This window comes from Medicago sativa, chromosome 3 (genome assembly GCF_051527215.1).
Source record: "Medicago sativa cultivar Bolivia chromosome 3, Bolivia_mono, whole genome shotgun sequence".
Taxonomy (NCBI): Eukaryota; Viridiplantae; Streptophyta; class Magnoliopsida; order Fabales; family Fabaceae; genus Medicago; species Medicago sativa.
In genome coordinates, this window is record NC_140751.1 from 93263229 (window position 1) to 93274496 (window position 11268).

The 11268-nt window shown below is 31.4% G+C and overlaps 1 protein-coding gene across 1 annotated transcript; it reads right to left on the reverse strand.

Moving 5' to 3' along the window:
• LOC146942075 (laccase-15-like) lies at window positions 1-4756 on the reverse strand. Its single transcript, XM_085756040.1, has 6 exons — window positions 4490-4756; window positions 4007-4158; window positions 3674-3918; window positions 3438-3566; window positions 636-1586; window positions 1-362 (listed from the first exon to the last, which is right to left on the reverse strand). The coding sequence occupies exons 1-6, from the start codon at window positions 4619-4621 to the stop codon at window positions 232-234; spliced, it is 1740 nt and encodes a 579-aa protein (XP_085612166.1). The 5' UTR covers window positions 4622-4756; the 3' UTR covers window positions 1-231.
• Between the last annotated feature and the right edge of the window lie 6512 nt (window positions 4757-11268).

Below are 11268 nucleotides of genomic sequence, written 5' to 3' on the forward strand. Positions count from 1 at the left end.
TTTTGATTGAAATTAAATTGGATACCCTTTCTTTCATTGATCATCAAGACTATTTGTAGCAAAGTTGGTTACAACAATTCTCCAATCATTGCCACTACCAAGGGAATCCAATAACAACCTTGCCAACTCAACATTCTAGAAGCACATACTCAAAATTAAATGACTGAAATTGAAAACTATTGAATTACATAAAATTGTCACAGCATACATAAGAAAAGTCTAAAAGATTAATCAACATGGGGGCATGTCTGGTGGCGGAGGCGGTAATGTTTCATTCAAGGATTTGCCATTCTTCACAATAAACACGGTCTCCATGCCCCAAGTGAGGTGGCGTTCTAGATGACAGTGCAGGAACCATACTCCTGCAATTGAATGAACAGATTTATACATAAAATAGTTATAATTTAGTGCAACAATGAGTTTTGATCTAAGAAAAATGGAAAAAAATAGTTAAATATAAGGACTATATATATATGCAATGCCATTTACAAGGGTTGCTAATAGAATGATTTGTTATGGTTCTTGTTTATGATTCTTTTTTCCTTTTTACAAGAAACTTAGTGTGACTTAAAGATCATATTACCTTAAAGAAAAACAAAGATGCTTACTGTGTATAAATTCACTAGAGCACATACCTGGGTTGGAGGCCAAAAACCTAACGGCAGCCCATCCACTTTTAGGCACCAAGACAGTATTCAAAAGTGGAGGATCAATGAGATTGTAATTCATGGGATCCTTACTTTTATTGAAATTACCAAACCCGTATCCGACGACATAGAAACTAAATCCATGGAGATGCATGGGATGGTCTAACCCTCCTCCAACCAAATTTGTCCCCTGGAAAACAAGTTCCACTGTTGAGCCATATTTTAGAACTTTAACTTTAGTTCCTCTTTTTGGTGTATTCAAGGTCAAAGGGAAACTATCTGCAGTGAAGTTAAATATGAAAGGTGGAAAACTAGGAAATCCCTTTCTGAACACCCCATTGATATGATAGTAATAGGCTTCTAATATGTCAAATTTACTAGGGGTTTGAAAACTTATGTTGTTCATGCTAGATGCTAAAATGGTTCCATTTGGGCCTTCACATGATTGGTCATTGGGACATGGAAAGGTGTTGATAGAAACTGTGGTTATTATATGAGTGGTGATTTTTTGTGGGACTTCACGGGGGTATTTCTCAGGTAAGCCTCTAATGCTTCTGATGAAGTCAAAAGCTGCTTGTGTGTCATTATAGTTGGGAAGATAAGGTAATGAAGGAGTTGAAAGTGGTGTATAACTCCCACTGTATTGTACTATAGCAGTGGCTGTGGTATTATCAAACTCTAATCCTGCTGCACTTGAATATGCTCTTGCAGCCATATAGTAGTGATTAGGTTCTTGGTTGGCATGCAGCAATACATCCATTGTTTGTCCTGGTGATATGCAAATGTAATCTCTTGTCATTGGTTTTGTGTAAATAGCATCAGCACCAACAACAGTGAGTTTGTGTTTAGAAATGGAGAAAAAGAGAATAAGATTCATTGCAGCATTGACCATGCGTAGAAGATATGTCCTTCCCTGTTCTACTCTTAGCTTGAATGTTTCTGAAAAGTAAAAGCAAATCCAACGTTTAGAGCCAAACATCTAATATACAATAATGTTTGAAACATGACATATATTTCTTAGAGAGTCAAGATTAATGGTTATTTTAAGAGTTTTTTCTTATGAGCAATTATGTTATTAGTGATTGTTTGTTTCCACGTTGAAACAACTGCCAAACGTACGACTCGGAAGAAGTTAGCCATTTTAGATTTATAAAATCACGGTGAAATTGTCTTGGGACGCGAGAAAAAAAAGAGAAACGTGGAAACAAACACACGCTTAGTGTGAAGTATGCACTAGACTTTTATGATGATTAAGCTCAGGTTGAGAATATGATTGATCGCTTTTAGTAGGGTCTTCCCTCTCAACCACGTATTATCATTCACAAGATTCAAACTCGAGACTTTACTTAAAAGATCTGAGTGCAGTTCCACTTAGACCATTGTATTATTGGTAGCCTTGTTTAAGTTTAATAAAAACTATGTACCGACAATGTACATAAAAGTCGAGGTAATTAAGACAAGACAGGACAATTAGCTAATGTGCTCACGGGTTCGAGATTTTAAAGTCGGATCAGAAATGGTTATATACATATATTTAACTTTAATATAATATTATATTATTGAACAAAAAAAAATATACATGATATTTATGATTTCACATCATTAAAAACTATAATACATATTTTCTCAATAAAAATTATAAGTACTCTTTCAACTACTTCAATAAATATGATTCTTGAGGGAACCCGAGTTTGATTTTTAGGTAAAATAAATTTTGATCATGTTATATTTACCTTACGACCAACTTCGGATGACCAGAGACCCATTTCCTTTCTCCCATATATCTAAACTTAGAATAACTTGGTCATTTTCATTGTCATTTTTCCTTCATTTCCTCCACCTTTTCAATTTAATTAAATTTCAAAATAAATAAAGGATATCATTTAGATAGATATATACAAAATAAATAAAAAAACAAAATAGATAATGGATCTTACTATTAAGTGGGTCCAACCACCATTAATCATTTATATTTTTTTCAAATTTATTTATCTTTATCTCTTCAAATAATTACGTCAAAAAAATACTTCTTTAAATAGAAAAAAAAAATGAATAGAATCATCTTCATATAGAAAAATGAATAGAATCCTAAATGAAGAGCATCCTGGCTCTAAAAACTTTAGCTCTCTTTCTCATTTTGTCTAATTTATTTGTTCATCTCAGAATTAACATCTCTCTCCTCTCTTCTTCTTTCTTCCATCTTTTCACTTTATTTTCATCACTTCACAACCTTCATTTATTTTTTAATCACTAATTATCTTCTTCTTCACTCACAATTTAATAGAGTAAATCTCATGGTTGCATTTTCTACTCTTGTTGCATTTTTTTACTCAAATATTTGAACAACATCTCTCCATTTAATCTTACCATTTTCAGATTTGTTCTCTTTATACCTTACATTTTACATTTCATATTTTTCTGCTTCTATTTTTCACTCACAGACAAATCTAACAGCTCATAACAAGCTACCATTTTTCTTCAACTTCATATTTTTTGCTTGCTTTTTAAAATACTTAGTATAAATTTATACTTTTTATTTTAATCAATTTCTTTGCTAACAATATATTTTGCTAACCTAACCATTTTTTTTTGTTAAACGGTATTAAACATAAAATATTATTCCTTTAGTTTACCAACAAAATAAATATCTTTTAATTTTTATTTATTAACAAAAAAAAAATCTAATTAAACAGAGTAGTGATCGCAGGAAAAAAAATAATAATAAACTATCCTTTTAATTTACTCAAACAAAAAATAATTACTAAAGGGAAAAAATCTTGATGCATATACCTGATTTGGAGCAGGGATACAAATCTCCTGGCTGACCATTAATAGTGATAGCATCAGATGAATTTGGGGCTCCCCCACTTTCAAGAAATTCTGTCAAGACCTTGTTGACATCATTCTTCCACCATTCACCTACATGTATAAATTAAATAAAATCTTAATTTCCCCCCTCTTTTTCTCTTAAATTTGTACACTAGTTTATATATATGATCAATGACAGCTTCAAAAGATTTTCATACCAAATATAATGGGTATTTCTCCATCAGGTTCAGGAAAAGGGTAAGTACTATTTATTGTAGGATATATATTGATAGCCCCATGGACAGTTGCTCTAGCCCAATCACTATGAGCATGCCACCATATAGTCCCTTCCTCTTCTGAAAAAATCACTTTCTGTCTGAATTTCCCTCCAGGTTGGATTGGACACTGAGTTATGTACTCAGGACCATCTGCCCATGGATTCCTTGGCTGCTTCACTCCATGCCTGGTCATATATTTAAGAATATAATTAGTTTTCCATACATTGTGATCATGTGTTTTGCATGTGTCATCAATGATTGAAAAATCAATACCAATGTATAGTTATGTTATGTTTTCCCTTGTTATAAACATTAACATAGATTGTATCACCCTTGTGGACTCTTATAGTTGGTCCTGGAAATTTTCCATTCACAGTCAATATGCTTTTTGTGCAACACAGTCTTGTGTAACGGGCTTCTTTCACCTGCGAATTGCAACAAAATATAAATTAAAATACGATCTAATTAAGATAACGTTGTATATATGTGACAGATAGTATAGAAATGTATTTCAATTACAGACTAGTTATTTTCATGCAACAATTCAAGGTGAAAAAAATGCCGCATAGAACTAGCTCTCCGCTCAAAAGGCCAAATCATGCAACAACTTTAGTTTGCGGAAACATTTTAAAACATGAAAATTAGGGTTATGGCTGCTATGCTACATTTTTAATTGAGGGAAGCTACTATGCTACATAATGTTTTACTAGTATGCTAGAGAGTATTAAGTAATTGTCACAAAATGATAGGACTCACGACAAAATTATAGTGACTCCTTGTTTGATAACGAGTTTGGGAACTAAGAGCAATCAAAGAGAAAATCAACAGAATTTGGAGGAACAATTCTTTGTAAAACGACATTTTCATGAAAGAAAATGTGTTCAACATTGCTCTTCAATGCTATTTGCAAATATTTTTCTTGGGCTACGAAAGCATTTGTGTTGAAGGGGTTTTATATTTGAAGTGAAGAGCTTAATTAGTAGAAGTGGATTTAATTTCGTGCTTCCATCTTCAAATTTTGGTGCAGCCTCACTGTCACACTTATTAATATAAAACAACATTTTCCATCGAAAAAGATAAAACACCATTGTCAACTTAGGTAGACATTTACTCGCTAGTCCTAGGTCGATGATATAAGTATAAGTATAGGAAGTAAAGTTAAGAGTGATTCATCAAGTAATTATGAGCTTATCATGAAAATAGCGTATAGACCTGAAATGGCCTTATCTAGCAAGGTTGTTATCGATTGAACCTCTTTAAAATCACTGCAAGAAATGTTAGTATTAGGTGATGCCAGTTACGTAATAGTTTTTTGAGGAACCATTTACGTAATAGTTGTTTAATCAAAATAAGTGATTAAGGAACCCAAATTAATTAGATTCCATAACCACTACTAAGTGGTTTTCATTAAGCCACATCAACAACTCAAGGCAAATTCCTCAAAAAAAAAAAAAAACAACTCAACGCAACCATGTTTTTTTTTCTTCACAATATCCCTTTCATATGAGAAGTAATCATATTCGATATGGATGCTATATATAAGTAATCTCTATTTGTTAAAACTAGTATGGAGCCCGTGCCAAGCACGGGTAAATAAACCGCTATTAAAAAATAATTTTATTTCTTTTGGGTGAGAGGAGCGGGATAATAATTTAGTTATACATGTTTTAAAAGGTCATTGAATAAAAATATATCAATGTTATCAAACATGTTCAAACACAAATATGATAGATTTTGAATGAAAAATTCATATTAGTCTCACACAAAATTGATTAGCATGCAGTAACATATCTGTGTTCGAATGTAATTAGTTGTTAATTATATACCATATTAAATAATTTAAAATTTTTATAAATAATTCTATCTAGACCGTTAGATAATCATTAAGAGGATGATTCAATTTATTAGCAACAAATTAGCTAGGATTGTTCATACTTTAGTTTTCTAAACTGAAATCTTACTGAACTATCACAATAGTTGAGTAAAACCAAGTTGGACAATTAGACTTTGTTTGCGAGTATGGAGGAAAAGAGAGGGGAGGGTTTGGAAAAAAAATGGAAGGAGAAAGTGGAAAAAATAGAGGATATTGGGAGGAGGGGTTATGAGGGGCTATTTTTCTTCAAAATATAAAACCCTCCTCATTTTGGGAACTAAAATATTGTATTGGAGGAGGGTTTTGGGGGTTTTGGGAGGGTTTATGTGAATTCTTCAAATTTAATATGTTGTTATAATATTTTTAAAAATTAAAAATATATTAATCTTAAGCATTAATTTATCACTCACTAAAAAAAAATACTCTTTTAAAAAATGTGAAAGATTTCTTAATTTCCCACTATATTTTTGTCCCACCAAAGTCTTTCCTTCCCCTCCCCTCCAAACTCCCAAACAAAGTCTTAGAAAACTTCCCCAGACCAAGGATGATTAATGATTTGATGTACATGTATTTACAAAACGATGTGGGTTTTCTTTGAAAAACTCAAAAAGTTTATTTCGTTTTCTCTCACCAGCCAAAACCAAACATCAAATTTTTCTATTGTTTTTTTAGCGTTTGATTTGCTGAAAAATAAGGGATTGGAGTTTTGATGTGTTTAATTTAAAACCCTTTCAGAGGATTGGACAAAATTAGGGGTAAGTTAAAGAACAAAAACTTTTTTTTTAGGTGAAAACTGAAATTGTCCCTCACTAAACCCTATATTTTTTCTCAAGTGTAGACTATCTAAAATATAAAAATACCCCTTTATTTTCTAATAAAAAAAATATTTCATCCCTTAATCTTCTCTCTCTCTCTCTCTCTCTCTCTCTCTCTCTCCTCTCTCTCTCTCTCTCTCTCTCTCTCATTTTTCTCCCCTCTCGCTCTATCACTCTCCCTCTCTCCTCCACTCCCTCATCTATTTCTCCTCGCCTCTCTCTCTCTCTCTCTCTATTATCTCATCTCTCACTCTCATTTTCCCTCCCTCTTGTATCTCCATCTCATTTCCCCCTAACTCTCTCTCTCTCTCTCTCTCTCTCTCTCTCTCTTACATCCCTCTCCTATCTCTTATCTCTTACACCAACCTCTCTCTCTCTCTCTCACTTTTTATCTCAGACCCCTCTTATCTCTTTTGGCTCTCTCTCTCTCTATCCCTTTCATATATCCGCTCTCGTCCCTCTCGTATCTCTCTTATCTCTCTATTTCCACCCCAATCTCTCTCATATCTCTCATGTAGTCTCCCTCCCCCCAATGCCTCTTTCTCTCACCCATCTCACTCATTTCTATCTCTCTCACTCTATCTTATCTGTTAATATATCGATTTATAAAGAGTATTGCAGTAAATTTTATCTTATTTTGTTTGTGTTGTTTATTGTGCGCCGAACAACGCACATGATAAAAAATTGTCCAACCTTAAAAATTTGTCATGCATTGTTTTGTCCAGTACTCACCATTTCGATTCAAACAAACTCTTTCTTCTAGTTCGTCATGATTTAGGTGAGTGGTTTTCTGGTTTCAATTGCGAATAAATTCTTCAAGCATGTTACACTTATCTTTCAATTTTTTATTCTCTTGATACAAACTCAAATTCTTGTAAACACCATTTTTAAACTCATTAATTCCCTTACTCTTCAATCAATTTGTAAAGCTCCTAAAAATTGTTTGACGTTTACTGTGATTCACATGGTAACATCGATGTTAGAGTCTGTAAAGATAACGTGTGCATATCTTTAATATCACTAATTGATTTATGTTTCTTCTATTTTGCAAACAGCCTCTGATGTGACCTGAGTTTTCAATTATTGTTTGAAGCCGATTAGATTTACGAAAGAGGTTTCTATCGTTGTCTCAATATGTCTGAATTTGTTATCAGAAAATAATTTGAACAGAGCAAAAATTTTGGCACAAATTTATTATCCTTTTACATTAACTCTTATATTAAGCCAATATAAAGGCAATATATGACTTGACAAAAAAAAAATGCTATGAGGTTCTCACTCATATTAAAATTTTCTTACAGATTCCCAAAAGTTATGGTTGTTGTAAAGACTACATTTGTCCTATTTTTATCTGGCACATTTTGTAATATATCCACGAGGCAAAGGCTAGATACAATACGCGAGGTTGCAACATGAGATTTGATGCCATTGAATACCTTTTAGTCGACAAAGAAAGATTCAACGTAAGTAGTTAGTATAATAAATAAATAAATTTTTGTCATGTATGGCATGTGAATAACTTATACTTAAAATAGATCCCATGTCTAAATTGCACACAAATGAACATTTTTATCACTACCACAAAAATACACATAAGGAACGCAAGTCAAATGATATTATTTTTGTGCAAAAAATTCCTAGTTTCAAAATGATAGGAAACATCCAAAAATTGTCTTTCATGGCCATCAATTTCACCAAATGGATCTAAAAATAAAACATAGCAGACAAACAAATTAAAAAGAGTAAAATATAGATTCAAATTAAACTGCAACATAGGAAATGAATTAATACTATAGATATGAAAATCCATCTACCATTATTTCTTATTTTGTTTAAAATGAAGCCATATTCTTCACGTCTCATATCTACTCTCATACTGAGCTAAGAGTAGATACAAAATTTATTTTATTCTGCTTTTCTGAAATGATACATCATCATTTTTCACCTGCCAACAAAATGATAGAAAAAGATCAAAGTAAACAAAACAATTGAAATAATCCAAAAGAAAAAAAAAATCCATATATCACGTTATTTTGAAGTTCAAAATCATTAAAAAAATCATTTGGTATGTGATTGAAAATCACTACTAAGTGAAATTTTCCTTCAAATTAAGTGCATAATCTACAATCGAATAAAACATTTCAGATAATTTTTCGTCAAATTTGAAATATTCCAAAAAAGGGGAGAGTGGAGAAGTGTGAAGCCCTATTCTCATTGTAATCTTCCCATTTAGATGTTGCTCCTAATTGCCAAATGTAAGGGGGAAAAAAACTAAAATGATAAAACACCATTGTCAACTTAGGTAGACATTTACTCGCTAGTCCTAGGTCGATGATATAAGTATAAGTATAGGAAGTAAAGTTAAGAGTGATTCATCAAGTAATTATGAGCTTATCATGAAAATAGCGTATAGACCTGAAATGGCCTTATCTAGCAAGGTTGTTATCGATTGAACCTCTTTAAAATCACTGCAAGAAATGTTAGTATTAGGTGATGCCAGTTACGTAATAGTTTTTTGAGGAACCATTTACGTAATAGTTGTTTAATCAAAATAAGTGATTAAGGAACCCAAATTAATTAGATTCCATAACCACTACTAAGTGGTTTTCATTAAGCCACATCAACAACTCAAGGCAAATTCCTCAAAAAAAAAAAAAAACAACTCAACGCAACCATGTTTTTTTTTCTTCACAATATCCCTTTCATATGAGAAGTAATCATATTCGATATGGATGCTATATATAAGTAATCTCTATTTGTTAAAATTTAAACTTTGATTTGTCATGTTGCAGAGGTCAAACCTACTCGGCATTTGTTGGTCTTGTTGGTCAGCCCAAACACATTATACTACACACCAAAGTCTAATTTTTTTAAGAGAACCAAAGTCTAAAAATTAATTATTGGTTAAATTATTTCACTTTCTACAGTAAATATATAAAATATTAAAAATATAAATACAAACAAAGGTTTTAATTAATTTTATCTTAACAAATAAAACACATTAATTTTGACCGGTAATACTCCCTCCAGTCCTATTTATAAGAAAAATTTGACTTTTTAGATTTATTGTGTAATTAATGTATCTTGTCTAAAATATAGACCAAATACACCATTTATGCAATAAATCAAAAAAGTCAAATGTTTCTTATGAATAAGACCGGAGGGAGTATATAAGAAGGATAAAGACATTTACAGTTTCATAACTATCATTTTTGACAGGAAGGTTTAATTATTTTGGATCTACTAGTTGATGGCGAAATTTACCCCAAAAAAAAAAGTTGATAGAAAATCGACCGAACCGTGTTATGCTCCTTTTCTTGTTTCACACTGTTCCATTCCAATTGTTTCTTGTTCAAGATCCCTTCTCTGGAAACTTCAAAATCACAACTTACTAGTCATAAGTCATAACAACCGGGGCCACATCAGCATATCAACGGATGAGAAAGCGTGTGATTGAGCTTTTACACCATCAAAATCAATTCTCATCTTCAAAAACAAATATGGTTAAAAGTTACAATTTTAATTTGATTACAATCCATTATTTTATTTTATTTTTCTCTATAAAGTCAACCACTTTCCTTGCAAGATTTTGCTTTGTATTTAATTTAAACAAAAAAATGTTTATGGTCATGATTGTATTTATTATTTATTAAATTAATATAGATTTTTTTTTGTACAAAAGAGGGCCAAAGGCCCAATATAAAAAATTTATTTATTTATTTAAATTAAATAATATATCAACATTTATATTGAATACATACAATCAACTACGTCCATTTGTTTGAATGTAACTATGCCAATTTTAGTAATTATACATTCAAAAGCAATTTTGATCAAAACAACATCTATTTTATTTAATCAATTCTGCATTAACATATTCAAACCTGAATTTTAACTCAATTTTGACAAAGTCAATTATATCAAAATCAATTCGGTCAAAATTCCGCAAAACCAATTATATCTTTAAGGCAAATGTTAACATGTGCTCTTGAGGCACATGCTAAAGAATTTAAAATAGAAATAAATATTTTAAAAGTTGTGCATTCAACTTTATTCAACTTTTTTTCTCAAAAACTTTATTCAACTTTTTAAAGTCAAAGTTTTTTTTTTATGTGAAAAACTTCTAATTTTGGATTCATTAACTTGTGCCCTAAGGGCACGAGATAACAAGACCCTAAATTCAATCAATGATTTGGATGTCAACGTTGCAGATCCGAAAGCATGTGTATTTTGATGATTTCGATTTTATCATATTATTTGTAGGCATTATGTCATTGTGTGCTATTAACTTGGGTGCTGTAAGTTTGTTCGAAGATTCACCTTTTACGAGATTCACCTTTTACGCTTTTAGCGATGTTTGTATATGATGTACTCTATCAATTTGAATGAATGAATATCGTTTTATTTTTTTATTTTTGTTAAAAATAAAAATAAAAAATTGAGACATCCTTGCCTTGCCCCATCGTGGAAAGCTGCACATGCAATGCAACAATGGAAACAAACCATGCCGTGTGTCAATGTGTCCGTGTCGTGTTAGGGTCTGTGATAATCCCTCCGTTCCTTTTTAAGTGTCTCTTTTGAAGAAATTTTTTGTTCCTATTTAACTGTCACTTTCAAAGTTCAATGCAATATTAAATGCTGTTTTACCAATATTATCCTTAGTTATTTATTGCGGATAGAGAAATATATGAAATGAGATATTAAATGAATAAGGTCATTATAGTAAAAGTACAACTTATTGCATCAAAAGTAGTAACAATCATTGACTATCTTGGTTTATGTAAAATGTCAAAATGTGACAATTAAAAAGGAACGGAGTTAGTATCTATGAACAAATAATTTTTTGT